Genomic DNA, 20,836 nt, shown 5'->3' with positions numbered 1-20,836 from the left:
GATGTTTTCTTTGTATAAATCCACAATTTTGGTACCTTCTGCTATAAAACTGCATCCTTTCTATAAAGAACATCATCAGTGTACACATTTCAAGATGTGGACTTTTAAACATTAGGTCAGTACCTGGGCTACATGTTTGTTTGTTTGTTTTTTTAATTGTGTTAAAATATACATAAATTTGGGGCGCCTGGGTGGCTCAGTCGGTTGAGCGTCCGACTTCAGCTCAGGTCACGATCTCACGGTCTGTGAGTTCGAGCCCTGCGTCGGGCTCTGGGCTGATGGCTCAGAGCCTGGAGCCTGCTTCTGATTCTGTGTCTCCCTCTCTCTCTCTGCCCCTCCCCTGTTCATGCTCTGTCTCTCTCTGTCTCAAAAATAAATAAACGTTAAAAAAAAAAAAATTAAAAAAAAAAAATACATAAATTTACCATTTTAACCATTTTTAACTTTAAGTAGACTTCATGCCCAGCATAGGACTTGAACTCATGGCTATGAGATCAAGACTTGAGCTGAGACCATGGCACCCAGGCATCCCCCATTTTAACCATATTTAAATAACATTAACTTCATTCACATTGTTGTGTACCCATCAAGACCATCCATCTTCAGAACTTTTTCATCTTTCCAAACAGAAACTATCCATTAAACACTAACTGTCCACTCCCTTCTCCCAGCCCCTATGCTCTATTATTTAATGACACAGCAATCCTGAAGCATGGAGGCTATTATTCTCATTCAAGAAAAAAAGCAGAGACCTTGTCCAAGGTCACTGAGTACGGGGCTAAATGAGGATTCAAGTCCAGGTCTTTCTTCTCTAACGCAGGATTTGCATGGTTTAGAGACCACTTGTGGCCTGCAGACATGTTTTGTTGGGTCTACATAGTGTTGTCAAATAATGTTGGTAAGTGGCTGACATTTAACACTGGAAGACTTCACACACACATCTGGATTGCTGCTTCCTCTGGAAGACTGAGATGATCTGGTAATGTGGGCTGCATGCTCTCTCGAGGGAAGCTATCGCTGGGAGCCAAGGAGTAGAGCGGCAGGCAGGGCATTGCTCTAGGTCCTTATGCTGTGACCCACTCAACCTCTGTTTGCCATCCTGCCTCTCAAGTCTGTGTTCTCTTCCCACTACACTGATGCCTAACTCACCAGACTTCTCCAGAAGAGAACCACCTCTTGACTGATTTACAAATGAATTAATCCTTGGTTCAGACTTACCTCTTTTCCTGGAAGTATATGAGTGACGGTTTTTATGTTTCAGTTGATTTGCATGTTCAGTTTTAGGATTACCATCACAAGGAAGTAAGAAGACCTTAGGGCAGAAACTGTTGGGTATGCTCCCTTCAGAAAACAGTTCTAAGAAGACTGAAGACCAGGATAATCCTCAGGAAGTCTTTAAGATGCTAACAGAGTTGGTCAGTGTTTTTGCTTTCTCTTGTTAGAAGTTGTGGTTAAGCTAATCTTTTTGTTTCCTATTAATTCAACTCTTTTTTTAAAAATTCCGTTCTTCAGTACTCTGTACTTGCCTTTTATGCCCTTTTCTCAGCTGAGGTACCATCCTCCAGTTTTGATCTTCATCTCCTTAAATTCCCTGCATGCTCTTCCCACTTCTCCCATCCATGTTCTTCCTGTACAAGTTTAAAGCTTCACCTCTGAAAAGAGGGGGCTCCCTGTAATTAACTGCAGGTACCTCTGTCATCTGCATTTACACATACAGTCCATGACAAGACCTTTTACTTAATTCAGGAATTTTTAAAATGTACAAGGCAACTTTCTCACACATTATATCTTGAATCATTATCCCTATTTCATATGACTAAACTAAAAGACTCATGCTATATGAACATACTTATCTATACAAGAGGGTTAAAGTCATTTATTCACATATAAATATATTTAAAAAATTTCACATATAAAGAACTTCAGCCTTCTCTTGCAGGGGTAATTACATGTTGATATTACACACACACACACACACACACACACACACACACACACACACACACCACGTGTATGTTTTTCCTCTCTCTTCAGATGACCTACAAAAGTTTCAGCAGAAGGAAACTTCTGTTCCTCCTTAAAAAAAAAAAAAAAAGTCCTCAGTAATGTGTAGCATAATACTTGGGTATCGCTAGATTAACTTATTTAATTAATGTATTTACATTGACTGACTTAACAGATTGAAGACAGAACATTCTGAGAAAAAGTCTGATTATAGTTCTATATGCTGTGATTTATTGACTAATTGGCATATTTTTATTTTTTGTCCAAGTAGTTGAATGACAAAGAAGAAGCTTTGGCTCATCAAAGAAAAGTTAGTTACATGCTTGCTCGGGCATTAGAAGAGAAAGACACCACCTCAAATGACAATAAGGAAAAAAATCTTGTGAAAGACAATTTTCCATTAAAAAATGCATGGGGGAAAGTTTCAGAATTCCCTGTACTGCATGATCCTGTGTTTTCAAGTGTTCACATTTTAAGTTCTGCGGGCTGTCTTTGTTCAATCCAGCACCCTCACAGAGATCAGCACTACACAAGAACTCTCAAAAGATCCTGTTCTTTGCCATCAAATATCATGTTTTGAAGATAAATCAGTTGAAATCAGACCTGAGAGCTGTTTATATTATGATACTTTAAAAAAGGACTGTACAAATGTTGCTACATCTTCAGAAGTTGTATGTTTTATGGGTATTTCTAAGTTTTAGAAGGTAGCTTAAATACTCAAATGTTTTCTACAAGAAATTTATTAATATTCTGTGTTGATGGATTTTATAAATTACATTAGTATGCTTTATTAAATTTTCAGTATTTGCCAACATCTTAAAAACAAGAAAGTGATTTCTGAGAAAAAAAAAGTTATTAAACTATTTTGATTGACTAAAGGGATCTTTGGCTTAAGCAACAATATAAATTAATGCTCTAAGAAATAACAATGCCTAGGAGTGGCTGCATGATAATTTTTGAAATACATGTATCTTGTTTTATTGCTATTTTTCAGGATTTTCATTTGCCAGAGAAAGGTTACAACTAGTAATTTCCTTAAGTTAACTTCAATAAAAAAGTTATCATGGTGGGACTTTGGCAGAAGTATATTCAAAGCATTGCTAGTTACCTTTATAGCTTCTTTTTTTGTTGTTGTGATGACACTTTGGAGCCAGAACTGTGCAGAATTCTAGCACTTACACCATTCTTTGGTTTTGATGCTGAATTTTAAGGTATTGCATAAAATCTTTAATACCTTCTGGGAATGTTGCTATATTAGTAATATCACAATTATGCCAAAGGAAATGCATTACACTGTCAGAAGTTTTAGAAGTTTTATAAAACTTTAGTTATGATCTCTAGTAAAAAAAAAAAAAAAAAGATATATGGCTACATTGAATACTACTTATAGATGAGGTAACAACAGGTAAAGTGAAGTAACAATATAAAATAGAAACCATTTATAGCTGTGTTAAAGCAAGAACATTTAGTTGCCTTTAATAAATATTAATAAAAGATGAACTTTGGCAAATAAATTTTGAAAAAAGGAGTAATGATGAGGAACTACTGTTACTAGACATTAAATTGCATTGTCCTGGTAGTAATATAAAGCTACATTATTTAAAATAGTGTGGTACCAACAGGTCAATGGAATATGATAAAGAGTATACACAGAACTAATACATATAATAACTGAATATGAAATAAAAGGTAAGGAAAGCAAAGATTTGGGCATGTTCAATAATATCTAAGTGTAAAAAACAATAAAAGCTAGAAATGTTCTTTTTTAATGTGTGTATATGTGTATTATATAAAATGCAGATGCTTAAACTGCTAACATTTGGAATACTCCCCAAATGACAAAGAATCTAAATCAACAGTTCACAAAGAAGGATTATATATGGTAAGCAAATGTGAGGAACTATTCAACAACAGTAGACTTTTAAAAAAAGTAAATGATAATGAGATACCAAATTAGGAAAAATCACAAAGATTCTGTGAGTGCTAGAGATGATGAGGGGAAACAAATACATTCATACAGTGTTGATGACCGTGTATATTTGAGAACCTGCATTCAATTTTGGGGGCATATAACTCAGAAGTGAAATTGCTAGATCATATGAAAATGCCTTTAAAATTTTTTTAAGCAAAGACTACAGTTTGTCATAGCAGCTACACCACTTTACATTCCAACCAGTAGTACACAAGGGTCCTAATTTCTCCACATCCTCACCAACACTTATTACTTTCTATGATTTTTTTTTTTTTATATATAGTAGTGATCCTAACGTGTATGAAGGGGTATGTCACCGTGGTTTTGACTTGCACTTCCCTAATGATTAGTAATGTTGAGCATCTTTTACATGCTTATTGGCCATTTCTAGATCATCTTTGGTGAAATGTCTATTCAAGTCCTTTGCCCATTTTTTAAAATATTTTATTGTTGAGCTATCTTTTATCAGATATATGATTTGCAAATATATTCTTCTGTTCTTTTCACTGTGTTGCTTAACACTCCTGTGATACATACAAGTTTTAAATGCTGACGTAGTCCAGTGTCTTTTTTTTCTTTTTTCAGAGACAGAGAGCACGTGAGCAAGGGGCAGGGAGACAGGGACAGGGAGAGAGAATTTCAAGCAGGCTCCACACACAGTGCAGAACCCAACACAGAGCTCCATCTCATGACCCATTGTGACCTGAGCCAAAATCAAGAGACAGACACTTAACCCACTAAGCCACTCAGATGCCCTATGTCTTTTTTCCCCCCACTTTTCTTGCCTGTGTTTTGGGGTCCTATCCAGGAAGTCCTTGCCAAATCTAATGTCATGAAGCTTTTCCTCTATATTTTCTTCTAAGAGTTGTTACAGTTTTAGGTCTTGAGTTTAGGTCTTTGATCCAATTTGAGTTAGTTTTTATATATGGAGTAAGATAAGGGGAAGTATACCCAGCAAGGAGCTCAGTGTAGGGCTTGAATTCACCACTTTGAGATCAAAAGCTGAAATCAAGAGTCAGATGCTTAACTGACTGATCCACCCAGGCACCTGGGATGGGTGGGGTGGGGTGTGGAGAGTTCTTCATTTTTAAGAACTAAATAGCTATTGGGAACACAGTGGAAACATGGCAATATCAACATTATTGAAAATGCATACTTTACGATTCCCATCCTGATTATTTAAGTACTAATCTAGGTACTGCTATAAAGAGATTAAAATCCCAAGTAAATTGACCTTAATATATGGATAATCCAATCAGGTGACCTTTTTTTTTTTTTTTTTTTTTTTTTTTTGAGACAGCAGACTTCCCTTTTTGGTAGCAGACAAGAAAACCAAAAAGATTCTAAGCACGGCTGCTGGCTTACAGATGGAGAATGCCATGTGACAAGGCATGTGGACTGTCTTAGGAAGCTGGGAAAAGCCTTGGCTGACAGCTAACAAGGACAGGAAGCATGTGCATTAAAATCACACAAACTGAATAAGCATAGAAGCAGATTCTCCTCTAGAAACTCTTAGATAAGAGTCCAGTTCAACTGACACCTTGATTTTGACCTATGTGAAAACCACTGTTGAGCCAGGTCAGATATCTGGCTTATAGAACTGTGAGCTAGTAAATTTGTGTTACTTTATGCTGATACACTTACGGTAATTTTTTATACAGGAAAGAAAAATAACAGTCCATAAATAAAGCATAAGAATGTAGTGTTGTATACGTAAGATAGATGTATTTTTATATATTAGATGGCTGTTAAATAAATTAGATATATATGTATTAACATGGAAGAAATAAAAAAGCTTTGAGTAAAAATATAGTATGAGATAGCCTATCATTCATATAAAACTTGGAGACTCAAAACAATACTGTATATTACTACATGCATTTTTATAAAATAGCAGTATAAAATCATGGAAAGACACTCATTTCCTGAGAGTCGCTTCCCTTTTGGGAAGCCAAAAAGGAAAAGAATGGAATGGCATATTAAAGGGACCTCAATTTCATTTGTAGTTTTATCTTTTTTTTCCTATTTAGTGTATTAACATTTGTTAACTCTAGGTCGTAGGTATATGCTACATTACTACTACTGCTTCCATTTTTAAATACTACCTCTACCCCTACTACCCCATTTTTAAATACTACTATAAATCTGTGAAGCTAGATGGGCCAGGTCATCAAAATAACTGATGATTATTTTTATTAAGGTTTCCTTAATGAATTTTCAATTCTACATTTCAGAGAATTGAATTTAATCTTACTTTTGCACTCTCATCAGAAAAATCAGAATTAAGTTTGTTTTAAAATACATTTAATAAAAATAATCCAGTTTTACATATTTTACATGTGTAGAATATTTACAAATTCCTTCTACAGCATTCACTTAACGTTTACTATTTTTCCATTAATTGCCTTTTGGACTATTTCCTTCAGTAGTAAAATACTGTCCAGTGATCTTTGTAACTAAAAAATTAGCTTCTTGGGTAATCCTCCTAGGTGAAAAAAAAATGAGGTTGTTCACATTTAATCTTATGGCAATTCTAACCAGTCATTGCATCCAACTACATCCAATATATTTTACTTGCTTTGATTTGCTAATAGCACTTGTTAAACATTAAGCATGTAGTATACCGATAAAAATTTATAAAGAAAATAAGGCACACATTGATAGTTTGTGCAACGCTGAGGTATACTCAGAAGTGCCCACATCCTTTTAAAATGTTTGGTTTAATTAAATTATTTTCAATGGAAACAAATATGGCTAAAATACCACATTCTCTACCATACACTTAGAAAAAAGCAAACAGCTCACAATCTACATTTCTTAGCTGCCCCTCAGTCACTAGCTATACATTACTTACTTGGAGTTTTCTGAATTCATTTCATTTCTTATGAAAATGAAAGTTTTACCTTGTTCCAAGGCCTGTGTTCGCTTCCGTTTTGTTGCTACAGCTGGATTTGACTGTTCCTTTAAAGTTTCCAGTGGACAGTTTGGTCTTGGCAGCTGACATCCAGGTGTTGGCCCTGGCCGATTACTGAAATACTTAGTTTTCAATGCCTTTAAAGAAAAGATACCAAAGAAAGTAGGGTTTTAAGTGAGTATCTGAACTGTTTATGAAAATCAAAACACCAGAATTATTGAGAACATTAAAAACACTATGTGAATGCCCCACTTCCAACATGAAATTAATCTCAAGAATTTGGATGAGCAAATTACTGCAAAGAAACATATAACGGTATTGGTTGAAAATTTCATTACCTTAAGAAAAAGAGACTACCTTGTAATTTTTCTACAGGTGAACAGCCTATATTAAGTATGAAATATCCCTAGTTAAGACATGTATAATTCAGCTCTCTATACATAAGGGGCTCTATAGTTCAACATGTAAAGACAGAAACTTGCTTAAAAAGAACTTCAAAGTCTGTCACAACATGTATGTGTATTCAAATTCCAAAGCCTGTAAATACAGATTTTTTAAAAGTTTTTTAAAAGACACAACAGGCTGGTAACAATGTATTAAAATCCAACAATTTACCACAATTAAAAATTTTACTGGGAATGAAATGAGCAAGGTTATTTCTACATAATACCTGTTCAATGTTCTATGACATGATACTTTCTTTACTTTGGTCCTGAATTCCAATAAAAATAGTTTTATTCTAAATGACAATTTTGTCAAGTTCATACATTATTTGCATAGTACAGTTCAATAGGCACAAAAATTCCTTTTCAATAATCCTTTCAGGAATATAAAGAAATTCATACAAACTTTTCAAGCATTTCCTCTCACAACATTATTTCACATTATTTGCAGTGACAATTTAGAGATTCCTTACTTCAAGAGAGTTGCATTTCTAAAGTATGCTTCCAAATCAGCAGTTCCCTAAGTAAATTAAGCTAATCCTGAGCTATCAGAGATTTAAGAAAGGGAGACTATCTCATTGCAACTTTAAGACAGATATTCATGAGTCAAAACCCATTTTAAAAAATTCATTATGGGGCACCTGGGTGGCTCAGTCAGTTAAGCATCCGACTTCAGCTCAAGTCATGATCTCACAGTTTGTGGGTTTGAGCCCACCATTGGGCTCTATGCTAACAGCTCAGAGCCTGAAGCCTGCTTTAGGTTCTCTCTCCCACTTGCGTGCGCTTTCTCTCTCAAAAACAAATATTTAAAAAATTAAAAAATAAACATTTTTTAAGTAAAAAATTCTATCAAAATATAACCCAAATAAGTTGTACAACTAGTATTTTTCTATAAATTTTTATTTACATGTTTTATATTTTGATTTTTACTATTAATGAAAACAACTTTCTAGATAATCTGACCTTATCTCAAATTTCTTATGATGAAGGTAGTGTGTGTGTGTGTATGTGTGTGTGTGTGTGTGTGTGTGTGTGTGTGTATGGAAAGGTTAACGATAAGGTACTTATTTGAAATGAGAAGAGTGCTTCTAATCGTAAAATATCTAGCATGTATGTATGAAGGTAACATGTACTGCCAAAAAGAGAAGGCCTATAGAAGTAAATGCATTAAACAATGATCTGGTAGTCTGTAATAAACTTAAGTGAAAAAATATCTATGTTATATTCTTGGTATATTGTGCATAGATATGAAGACTTATGACATTTCATTTTAATCAGGGTCTTACTTTATGAAGCCAAATCATTGTACTGTGTTGCATTTCTACACTTCCCTGACACAATTTAAAAAAAAAATTTTTTTTTTAGTGTTTAATTATTTTTAAGAGAGACAGAGCCCAAGCAGGGGAGGAGCACAGAAAGGAGACACAGAATTCGAAGCAGGCTCCAGACTCTGAGCTGTCAGCACAGAGCCCAACTCGGGGCTCAAACCCATGAACTGTGAGATCATGACCTGAGCTGAAATCAGATGCTCAACCCACTGAGCCACCCAGGCACCCCTCCCTGCCCCAATTTTAAGTGTTTGGGACACTAACCTTTTTTTGTTTTGTGCTTGTTTTTAAAACAAAGACAATGGATTTTTTTCTTTCAAATCTAATGTTCTTTTGTTTTTGTGTTGGACAGTATTTCTTCCTTCTTTTGGAAAAGCAGATATTCTTGGTCTTCTAATTTTTTTGAGTTTGATTCTTATTTCCCTTAAGTTAGGGTCAGTATCGATGTCTATTCTATTCAGATTATCTTTCTGTCTCTTGTAAGCATACAGTTTTTTCTATTTTCAGGGCACCTGGCTCGCTCAGTCAGAAGAGCATGTGACTCTTGGATCTCAGGATTTTTAGTTCAAGCCCCACACTGGGTGCAGAGATTACTTAAAATCTTTAGGGGTGACTGGGTGGCTCAGTCAGTTAAGCGTCCAACTCAGGATCTCACAGTTTGTGGGATCAAGCCCCTCATTGGGCTCCGCACCGGCAGCACCAAGCTGCTTAGGATTCTCTCTCTCCCCGCTCTCTCTCTGTCCCTCCCCCGATTCTGATTGCTCCCTCTCTAAAATAAAGCAACTTTAAAATAAAATAAAATCTGGGGTGCCTGGGTGGCTCAGTTGGTTAAGCATCTAACTTGGCTCAGGTCATAATCTCACAGTCTGTGAGTTCAAGGCCCACACTGGGCTCTGTGCTGAAAGCTTGGAGCCTGGAACCTGCTTTGGATTCTCTATGTCCCTCTCTCTACCCTTCCCCTGCTCGAGCTCTGTCTCTCAAAAATAAACAAACACTGAAATAAATAAATAAAATTAAATAAAATCTTTAAGAAAGAAAAAGAAGGAACTATACCATTTTCTCCCCATTATCACTTTCTGACTATGACAATGATCAGCATGCATACCGAGACTGACTGCATTTCATGGGGGAAAAAGACCAGAACACTTTTGGCATTAGGCTTGGCATTAATTGAAATATCATTATTTTAACAAGTACAAAACCATTCTTATTTTTTCTTCTCTAGGTAAGCTACTTGAAAGCCAATTAATTATGAAATAAATACATATTTATACGTTCCTAAACAAAAGTAAACTCTCTTGTTGCGTATGCATGATGTAGTTTAATACCAGTCTGAATGGGGCTTGTAGCTTAAGTACAAGATAAAACTTATAACTCCTTAAAACAAAAACACATCTTTACTGTATTTAAAGAATGTTAGAAAATCTTACGATACTCTATTTTATCAGTGTCAGAGTTAAGATTATCGTCATATTTCCTAATATAAGAAAGATATGCTAAAATACCTGTGTGGCTGTAATTCGAGTACATGGGTTAAATAAAAATAAGCCTTGTATGAGATCTAACAAGTCGTCTCCTGCTGCAATGAAGATGTGTTGTAACGGGATTCCAGGAAAACTCTTAAATGTCACGAAATCTGGAAGACTACACATGTCCTGTAAAAATATTTATAATTCAAACTTAAGGACTGAAAGTCATATACATCTCAAATGAAGAACTAAAACTGTCAAATGATCTATCTAGAAAATTCCAAGAAATCTATTTAAAAACTCCTAAAATTACCGAGTAAAGCAAGGTTAGAGGATACAGGATAAAGACACAAAAATTGATTGTGGTTCTATATACTGGTAACAAACGTGGATACTGAAATTTAAAATGCCATTTAGAATAATTCAAAAAGAATAATCAAATACATGAAAATCTAACAAAACACACAGGACACTTATACTAAAAGCTACATAACTGAGGTGCCTGCCTGGTTTAGTTGGTGGAGTGCTCAACTCTTGATCTTACAACAGATTGTAAGTTCGAGATGCAAGTTGGGTGTAGAAACTAATTAAAAATAAAATCTTTAAAAAAAAAAAATGATGAGGCCTGTCCTATTCATGGATTTGGAGATTCAATTTTGTAAGGATGAGAATTCTCCTCAAAATGATATATGGAGTTGAAGGGAATACTTACCAAAATTCTGACAAAATCACTTTAGATTATTCTAAAAGTATGTGGGAAGGCAAAAGAACTGTAATAGCTATAACAAGTTTGAAAAACAACAAAAGTGGAGGAATCAATCTACCTGATTTCAACACTTAATGCATAGCTACTTTAAGACTGTGGCATTAAGCAGAAGGACAGGTATAGATCAAAGGAACATAAGACAGAACCCAGAAACAGATCCCCACAAATATGCCCAACTCATTGTTTTGATATATTGTCTTATTTTATTCAAATAATAAACCAAATATAAACAGATGTTAAAGACTGGTCTTTAAACATTCTAGTCAACAATGCCATGCTTGCCTATGATCTCAAAGACATAAAACTATATCCACACATCAGTGGTCACCAAAACATTTAGCAGAGCGTCCGTAACTGTGAGGCTGTTTGAGAACTCTTTTGACTATTTTTTCCAAGCTCTGAGTAACTCCAGGAATCTAAGCAGGGAGAAGAAGAACCAGCTCAATCTTGGCATACTGCCAAAATGTGGCCAATCAAGCTTTAAGTGTCCACCAGCACCTGGGCCTTCTCCAGGTTACCAACAAATTAGGCCATGGTTCCAGGATGGAAAGTCCATTGCCCCAGACAGCTGCTGAGTCTACCCGACTGACTTTTTCTTTTTTTAATGTTTATTTTTGAGAGAGAAACAATGTAAGCAGGGGAGGGACAGAGAGAGAGAGGGAGACACAGAATCCGAAGCGGGCTCCAGGCTCTGAGCTGTCAGCACAGAGCCCGACTTGAACCCATGAAGTGGGAGATCATGACCTGAGCCAAAGTCAGACTGTGAACCGACTGAGCTATCCAGGCGCCAACTGATTTTTGACAACAATGCAAAGCAATTCGATGGAAAGATAGTCTTTTCAACAAATGGTGCTAAAGCAACTGGACCATACACAAGCCAAAAAAAAAAAAAAGACCTGTGATCAAAGTCTCACACCTCACACAAAAATTAACTCAAAAAGGATCACATACTGAAATGACAAATGTAAAACTATAAAACTATTTACAGTTTTAACTTTTTTTATAGTTTTGTCGAAAAATCTTTGAGATAGGCAAAGAGTTCCTTAACTTGACATCAAAACAAGGATTTGTAGAAGGACAAACTGATAAAATAGACTTCATCAGAATTAAAAACCAAACAATCCAATCACAAAATGGGGACCTGGCTGGCTCAGTGGGTAGAGCATGTGACTCTTGATTTCAGGATGGTGAGTTCGAGCCCCATGTTAGGTACAAAGATTACTTAAAAAAAATCATAAAATACAATTCATTGAAAAAATGGGAAAAAAACATGAAGAGACATTTAACTAAAGATATACAGATGGCCAATAAGCACATGAAAACATATCCAACACCATCAGTTATTAGCGAAATAATTAAAATCACAATGAACTGTCACTACACAACCATCAGAACACTTGAAATAAGAAAGTGACAACACCAAATGCTGGAGAGGATGCAGAGAAAATGGGTTACTCATTTATGGCTGGTAAGAATATAAAATGGTACAGCCAGTCTGAAAAACAAATTAGCAGTTTTTTAAATTAACTACACAGCTACCATAGAGGTCAGCAACTACTCTCCTGAGCATTTAGTCTAGAGAAATAAAGGCTTATTTTTATACAAAAAAACCCACAAAAAACAAAAAACAAAAACAAACAAACCCTACACATAATGTTTATAGGAGCTTTATTTTTAACAGCCCCAACTGGAAACAACGAAGGAGTGAATGGTTAAACACACTGTGGTACATACATACCATTCAGCAATAAAAATGAACAAATTACTGATATATACAACCTGGATGAATCTCCAAAGAATTATGCTGAATGTGAAAAAAGGCAAACCTAAAAAGTTACATAATATGCGATTCTAGTTCTATTCTGGAAATGACAAAGTTACAGAAGGGAGAACAGATTAGTGATTGCCAGGGATTAAAGAGGGAGAGGGAATGGAAGGAAAGTAGGTATGGCTAAAAAAGGGCAACATAAAGGATCTTTGTGGTGACGCCCCTGTATGTTAATCCTATCAACGTCAGCATGCTGGTCATGATATTGTACTAACTTTGTACGAACCTGGGTAAAGAGTTCAAGGAATATCTCAATTATCTCTTACAACTAAAATCTACAATCATCTCAAAATAAGTATAATTTTCAAAAATCTAAGGAAAATATCAGTAAAGCAGTTACTGTTTAGCAAATCATGCCTGGGGCGCCTGGGTGGCTCAGGTGTTAACCACTTCAGGTGAGGTCTTGATCTCACAGCTCATGAGTTCGAGCCCCATGCTGGGCTCTGTGCTGTCAGCTCAGAGCCTGGAGCCTGCTTCTGCGTCTTCCTCTCTGTCCCTCCCCTACTTGCATTCTGTCTCTGTCTTGCTCTCAAAAATAAATAAACATTAAAACAATTAAAAAAAAAAAAAGACAAAAAATCATGTCTAAGAGGGGAAAAAAGAAAATCATGTCTAAGAGAAAAGTACTGTACAGAGTAACATGAACATGGCTCTGGAGTCAGACAGATCTACATTGCACTCCTAGCTCTGACACTGTGTAGCCTTGGGTAAGTAAGTTATTTATCCTCATTAAACCTCACTTGTCTCAAATAAACTGGGACTAACAGTACCTACTTCATAGGATTGTTGGGAAAATGACATTTATGAAAAGCCTGTCATGATGGCATATAATGTGTTTAATAAATGATAGCTACTAAAGCATGTTTTACAATGAGTACATATAGCAAACTTTCAATTAGAAAGTTGAGGAAGTAACAGCACAAAAAAAACTCCTTACACTAAATTTCAGCCTCAGATAATTTTATCAGTTTTAACCAGAAGGCAGGTTTACAGTTTTAATTTAAGAATAGTCAAGTGAGATTATCTTACTAAACTATGATATATACAATTTAGCAACTTAAATTGGTGTAAATTTTACTCACGACTTAAGATTTCTTTTTTGTAGACAATATAATGGATTAAAAATATGCACAATACTGAGACATCTTAACTGTTAGTGAAAATTCTACAAATACACCCTAAATCCACCAAGATGTTGATGAACAAACATGAATACCCATTAAAATAAAATATGCAGCTATTAAAAACAAAAACATCAGAATAAAAAAGAAAAAGGTCAGTTATAAACGTTAAGTAAAAAGATCAAGTTGGTGGCAAAAAGTTTATATGGCATGATCCTATTTTTATTAAAGAAAAGATAAAATATGTAATTGTCTAAGTATATGTTTATGTATGTATCTTCACAGCAAGACGTTCCACCAAACTGACAGTGATTAACCCTGGGATGGAGGAAGGGCAACATGTACGTGGGAGGCTGGATACCATACCACAATTTTAACTTTCTACTTGGTATAAATTTTGCAGAGTATATATTACTAGTAAATTAAGACGTGAATACATTTCTTTAAGAAATACCTACACGACAACAACATATAGAATCCTAACTACATTAAAGAACATGTATGAAGGCTTACAGGCCACTGTTCCTCAGTTGGTGTGCCCAAAGTTTCAAATATTCTTGTTAGTTGATCAAGATCTGAATCTCCTGGCAAAAAAGGAACCTGAAAGAGAGCAAGACACAGGTATTTCAAGGTGTTTTGTAATAGTTACACAAGTAATACTGTAAACTTAATAAGAAAAACTAAACTGTAACAAAAATCAAAATGTAGTTTGAGGTGTACTGGATATGGCATTATGTCCTACACTGCCAACCAAGTAAACAGTACCATCCTGCTCATTTTATTCACTCTTTAATAATCACCATGTACATGATCTCACAGTTCATGGGACCGAGCCCCACTTCGAGCTCTGCGCTGGCAGCTCAGAGCCTGCTTGGGATTCTCTCTTTTTGCTACTCCCTTGCTCATGTGCACTCTCCCTATCTCTGTCCCTCTCTCAATAAATAAATAAACATTAAAAAAAAAAAACCACCATGTAATAGGCACTGTGCTAATTAACTAAGCCCTAGGTATTTAAAGAAGGGAACAAGACAGTCCTCACCCTCCTATGGGGTAGATGTGGGGAATGCTGGTAATATAAATAAGGGGGTCTTTACAAGATGATGTTTTCAGTGAGAGTACAGGATTCTAGCCCACACAGAATAGCACCTAACCCACTTTAGCTATGTCAAGGAAGGCATCCTAGAGGAAGCAGCAGTGAAAGCTGAAAGATGAAAAAGAGTCAGAGGAAAAGTCTAAAATGGAGGAAAACTATTCTAGCTAAAGTGAAGGAGAGCAAAGGCTGGCAGGCAGGCAGAACGTATATACATTACCATCTAATTTATATAATATCTTGGCATGCTAATTCTCTGAAGAGGTATAATGATGAACTTTAAAAGGTAAGTGATTACAAGTTAAAAATTAGAAGCTAATAAATAATTAAAATCCTTGCTATATATAGACACTACTTTCCAATTCATTCTCAAACATCTGTGTAAATATACAGAAAAGTAAAAAAGAATTTACTGTGAATAACAGGCCTTTCACAGTTAAACGCCTTCAAAAGTTTATAAACTCACTGAAAAGACCAGATTAAGTACCAGGTCTCCAACACTTCTACTACTGTGGACCACTACCAATTGCCCCCAACACTGCCAAAAAAGCATTTAACTCTGCCAGTTATCAATTTACTCGAGCTCACCCTTTTTTGCCTTCTCTGAGAAAATAGATGTAGGTCTTTAACTATTGTCCTTTTGGGGGCTCCTGGGTGGCTCGGTCAGTTAAGCATCTGACTCTGGCTCAGGTCCTGATTCACAGTTCATGAGCTCAAGCCCCGCTTCAAGTGAGCCCTGCTTCTTTCTCTCCCTCCTTTTCTCTGACCCTCATGGGATTCTCTCTCTCTCTCCCTCTCTCTGCCCCTCACCCATTTGTGCCCTCTCTCTCTCAAAAAAAAACCACAAAAAACAAAAACGTATTTTTCTTTTGCCAGCTGAAGCTCTGACAATGGAGGCTGCTGGAGGAATATTATAGGAAGAAGACTTTTGCTTCCCAGTTCCAGCTCGCTGGCCCAGCACACCCTCTGCAGTACTCTGAGCTTCTCTAGCAACAGGTTCCTGCCACTGTGGGCAGTTTCTCCATTGCCCAATGCACAGAGCAGCTTCCCTCTAGAGAGGGTTGAGTAGCAGAGTGCCTCCAGAAAACCACCCCTGAACAGCTTTCCTCCACATGCAAAAGAAAAGATTTCCAACAAGTTCTGCCAACACAGCTCCACGGCAAATTCTATGTCATCCAGCGAGACACAGTGTGTGCCCTTTTCATTTTTTTTTTTTTAATATTTTTGAAGGAGACAGGGAGACAGAGCATGAGCGGGGGAGGAACAGAGAGAGAGGGAGACAGAATTTGAAGCAGGCTCCAGGCTCTAAGCTGTCAGCACAGAGCCCAATGCGGGGCTCGAACCCACAAACTGTGAGATCATGACCTGAGCTGAAGCCGGATGCTTAACCGACTGAGCCACCCAGGCGCCCCTAGTGTGTGCCCTTTTCAACAAGGTCTAGATCTCAGTCCTTGGGTCCTCTTCCTTGGGTGCTCTATCTCAGGGCTAGGGTGGTTGCTCCTTCTGTGTGCTATTCCTACATTCTTCAGAATTCAGAGTAACTTTCTATTAGTCAACCTTCATTATTCCAATTTCTTATAACTAATTCTTTATATTAAACTTCCCTCTTTAAATTAATGTGTGGTTTCTTTTTTCTGACTGGATCCGGATTTAATACAACTCCTATGTATAACATTACACTATTATATAATATGAAATGTGTACCCAGAAAAAGAAACTTGAACTTATATTAAATAACGTTTTGCAAGTATTTTTAGGCATGCTAACATTTTCTTCTCATACCTCAAAATATTATCTCCTACTTTGCAGACTAATGATGTAAAAACTGTACTCAAGGGACACTCGTCATGATAGCCTTAGTTTCATGGGCAAGCTGGCACTTTAATTATGTTTTTTAAGAATGAGTGTTTAGGTATGATGTAAAGTATTTTTTTAAGTTTATTTTTGAGAGATATAGAGTGCATGGGCATGTATGTGCATGTGCAAAAGACAGCAGGGGAAGGGCAGAGAAAGAAGGAGAGAGGGAGAGAGGGAGAGAGGGAGAGAGGGCTTAACTGAATGAGCCACCTAGGTGCCCTTAAATTTTTTTAAGTATTTATTTAAAGTAATCTCAGGGCGCCTGGGGGGCTCAGTCGGTTAAGCAACCAACTTCAGCTCAGGTCATGATCTCGCAGTTTGTGAGTTGGAGCCCTGAGTCAGGCTCTGTGCTGAAAGCTCAGAGCCTGGAGCCCATTTCTGATTCTGTGTCTCCCTCTCTCTCTCTGCCCCTCCCCCACTCACGCTCTCCTTTTCCTTCAAAAATAAACTTAAAAAAAATTTTTTTTTAAACGTAATCTCTACACCCAATGTGGGGCTCAAACTCATGACCTTGAGATCAAGAGTCGTCGCAAGCTCCTCCAATAGGTCCAGCCAGATACCCCATGATGTGAAAATTTTAAATCATAATGGGCTACCTAATGTGTGAACTTTGGATGTCAATTTGAATAAACCATAAAAGACATTTATGATAAAAAGTGGGAAATCTGAACACAGGGTACTAATTTATCCTTTTTTTCTCCCAGATTTCTGGGATTTGTGGCATAAAAAGTATGGTGTGAGAGAATAATAAAATAAAGCTGGTCATGTGTTCAAAGCTGGTGAAGCTGGCTGGTGGGTACACTGACGCTCATTTTACTATGTTCTCTGATTTTGCATGTTTAAAAATATAAATACTAAAAAGGCATTTTTCTCCTAAAGGAAGAGTTGCTTTGGAACTAGAACTGGAAACATTTTCTTTTGTATTATTAATACATACACTGTATTCAAATATTATTAATAGACTCAGAATACAAATTGTGAGTCTTTGACCCATCACCCCAATTTATTACTATATAACTTTTGTTCAGTGCCAACTTTGTATTAAATTTCCCTTCTTGTACAATAATTTGGTTTCCCTAGGGGTGCCTGGCTGGCTCAGTGGGTTAGGCAACCGACTCTGGATTTTTTAGCTCAGTTCATAATTTCACAGTCATGGGATCAAGCCCCGAGTCAAGCTTCTCACTGAGCATGGAGCCTGCTTGGGATTCTCTCTCCCCCCCCCCCCCCCCGACCCTTCCCTGCTTGTGCGCACACATGCTCTCTCTGAAAATAACTAAGCTTGAAAAAAATAGTAACTTGGCTTTTCTAGAGGTAAGAATTTCTTATCCCCCCTCACTTCAACTTTTCCCACTGTTTTCCTACGGCAACTTAGTTTGTACCGAAGGATAAGATTCCAGTTATTCAATAAAATTTCTGTATGATCAAATCTATCAAAATCCATTAGTTCCATTTTTTCCCCCAGGGACTGCCCTGCTGAATCTCTCATCCCACCTGCTACAATCTAGACACTAGTTGCTCACTGGGCCTGATACACATCTGTTTCCTCAGAACTTCTTTTCGCTATTAAATGGGGAATTCTATTCATCCCTTTTCTGTTCAACCTCATGCTCCCTGGATGCCACTTCTTTTTCTTGATTTACTCATGTAACAGTAGAGCATATCTACCAATAAATTCCCAAGAAAGGAAGTAGATATAAAATTTTTAGTGTAATAAATTGTATTTATTCTCAGAGCAAACTCAAAATACAAACGGTAACAGAATTCTATGCTGAAAATCATTTTCCAGAATGCATGAGTAGTTCAGTCAGTTAAGTGTCCAACTTTTGATTTCAGTTCAGGTCATGATCTCACACTTAGTGTTGAGCCCCTTGTTAGGCTCTGTGCTGAGCCTGCTTAGCATTCTCTCTCTCTCCCACCCCACCCACACCCTCCACCCTGCTTGCACTCCCTCTCAAAATAAACACACACAAAAAAAGAAAATCATTTTCTTTCACAATGTGTTCTATAGTCTTCCAGATTTCAACGTTGCTGTTGAGAAATCGGACACTCTTTTCTGTCACTCTCTTCCCTAATCCTTCATTATGGTTTCTGTGTAACCTTTGTTTTCCCTCTCTATGGAAATAAAATCTTTGTCTTCTACTCTGGCACTCATAAATTTCATAATGTGCCTTGGCATAGGTCTTAAATACTGTTTTTTGTTTTGTTTTGTTTTCTGAGAGAGGTAACGAGTGAAGGTACAAAGAGAGGGAGAGAAAGAGAATCCTACGAGGGGCAGAGAGAGAGAGAAACAGAGAGAGAGACAAGTGGGATTGAGCTCCCCCAAAGTGTGACCTGAATTCAGGAACCTCGAGATCATGACCTGAGCCGAAGTCAGATGCTTAACCGACTGAGCCAGCCAGGCAACCGGGTCTTTTTTCATTCACTGTGCAGGCTCTTTTTGGCACTTTGAGTCAATTCACACCTATCAATGCTGGATTGTTTTCTTGTGAATTTCCTATCCTACATTTACTTTGTTCTTTTTTGCTATATTCTAGGATCAATCCTGGATCACTCTGCTAATTTTCTCTTTTGGTTTTACATGATGAAAGAATTCTTGAGCTTACTTTTCCAGTCTTTCCACTGTTATTGTTTGCTTTTATCTTATTTGAAAAGGTTCAAGTATCCCTTATTCTTACATTGTTCCCTTAGGAAGAGTATCATGTTCTTGTTTTACAGATATAGTACTATTCTCTTAGTTCTCTGATGATGTGGAGGTGGAGGGTTAATTTTCTTCTGCTACCTTTTTCCCAAGTTTCTTTTTGGTTAGTCTGTCTTTCTAGCTGGATGTTTTCATCAAATATCTGGAAATCCTTGGTAACTATGTGGTAGTCATTGGCTAACCATTCATATTTAAAGGTAAGGTAATAAAAACTCCTGGGCTTTCTCTAAAAAGAATGGGTGGTGGGGCGCCTGGGTGGCGCAGTCGGTTAAGTGTCCGACTTCAGCCAGGTCACCATCTCGCGGTCCGGGAGTTCGAGCCCCGCGTCGGGCTCTGGGCTGATGGCTCAGAGCCTGGAACCTGTTTCCGATTCTGTGTCTCCCTCTCTCTTTGCCCCTCCCCCGTTCATGCTCTGTCTCTCTCTGTCCCAAAAATAAATAAATGTTGAAAAAAAAAATAAAAAAAAAATAAAATAAAAAGAATGGGTGGGATGTTTAATGCCAGTTATCTGTGGGTCTATCCTCTGGGACCATTCGGTTCTTCCAGTAAAGGATCTTCTGATCTTTTGCCTGGGTTAAAGTGTTACTACAGGTTATTACAAAAGCTATGAGGGTTCTGGGAGCTAAGCAGGGGACTAAATTGAAGGTTTTACTTTCATGTAATTTGTATGTTTTCACCCTAGCAACTCACCCACATCCTCCACTATGTCTAAGGACAGCTACGTGTGGAGACTTGTGTTTAAATTTCTTTAGACAAACCTATCTCTAGTGGAGGGATAAGTTAGGTGTAAGGCTGGATGGAGGAAGGGAAGTGACCTGGCTGTGTTGGAGACCTTGATATTGTTCCATATGTAAGTTTCTCAACCAACCCCAGTTTTTAGTCTGACACTTCATTATTGCCATCAATGATCACAAGTGCTTCTCACTAACTAAGCCACTTCAAGATTCTGTGTGTTAAGTGCATACTGCCTCCAGCTGGCATCTTTTTCTGATAATTTCTAGCCTTTCTTCATTTCTGTTTTCACATCTTCTGGCATAGTGTTATGGGCATCTATCTCCTAGTTTCAAACATGGCATTTAAATATATTTTGAGAGATTATTTATAAGCGGGGGTGTTGCCCTGCCATCTCAAAAATCTTTAAGATATAATTACTACTTTATTTTGAAAATGTCTTCCCTATATTAAACATCAAAGCAATTTGACTAAGAAATGCACCGTCATGGAGCACCTGGGTGGCTCAGTTGGTTAAGCGTCCAACTTTGGCTCAGGTCATGATCTCACGGTTGTGGGTTCAAGTCCCATGTTGGGCTCTGTGCTGACAGCTTAGAACCTACAATCTGCTTCGG

At 37.0% G+C, this 20,836-nt stretch overlaps 2 protein-coding genes across 8 annotated transcripts in view; one reads left to right on the top strand and one right to left on the bottom strand.

Moving 5' to 3' along the window:
• CCDC125 (coiled-coil domain containing 125) overlaps window positions 1-2,990 on the top strand; it is a 30,321-nt gene extending 27,331 nt beyond the window's left edge. The window contains exons 11-12 of the mRNA XM_047087500.1: window positions 1,279-1,415; window positions 2,276-2,990. Of these exons, the coding sequence (XP_046943456.1) occupies window positions 1,279-1,415; window positions 2,276-2,584 (446 nt within the window). The 3' untranslated portion in view covers window positions 2,585-2,990. The remainder of the gene's footprint in view (window positions 1-1,278; window positions 1,416-2,275) is intronic.
• The window catches only part of CDK7 (cyclin dependent kinase 7), a 42,358-nt gene continuing 22,990 nt past the window's right edge, over window positions 1,469-20,836 (bottom strand). For 3 of the 7 annotated variants that reach the window (XM_047087522.1, XM_047087560.1, XM_047087568.1), the window contains 4 exons: window positions 14,359-14,445; window positions 10,167-10,316; window positions 6,880-7,027; window positions 6,264-6,461 (listed from right to left, as the gene is read on the bottom strand). In XM_047087522.1, the coding sequence (XP_046943478.1) occupies window positions 6,433-6,461; window positions 6,880-7,027; window positions 10,167-10,316; window positions 14,359-14,445 (414 nt within the window). In that variant the 3' untranslated portion in view covers window positions 6,264-6,432. The other 4 variants (XM_047087512.1, XM_047087531.1, XM_047087552.1 and 1 more) reach the window with 3 other exon arrangements.

The sequence above is a fragment of the Lynx rufus genome, unplaced genomic scaffold (assembly GCF_022079265.1).
Source record: "Lynx rufus isolate CCGP_SWC_20201006 ecotype Redwood Valley unplaced genomic scaffold, mLynRuf1.p SCAF_1, whole genome shotgun sequence".
Classification (NCBI taxonomy): Eukaryota; Metazoa; Chordata; class Mammalia; order Carnivora; family Felidae; genus Lynx; species Lynx rufus.
The sequence above is the reverse complement of the archived record's forward strand: the minus strand, read 5'-3'. Positions and strand labels throughout refer to the sequence as shown.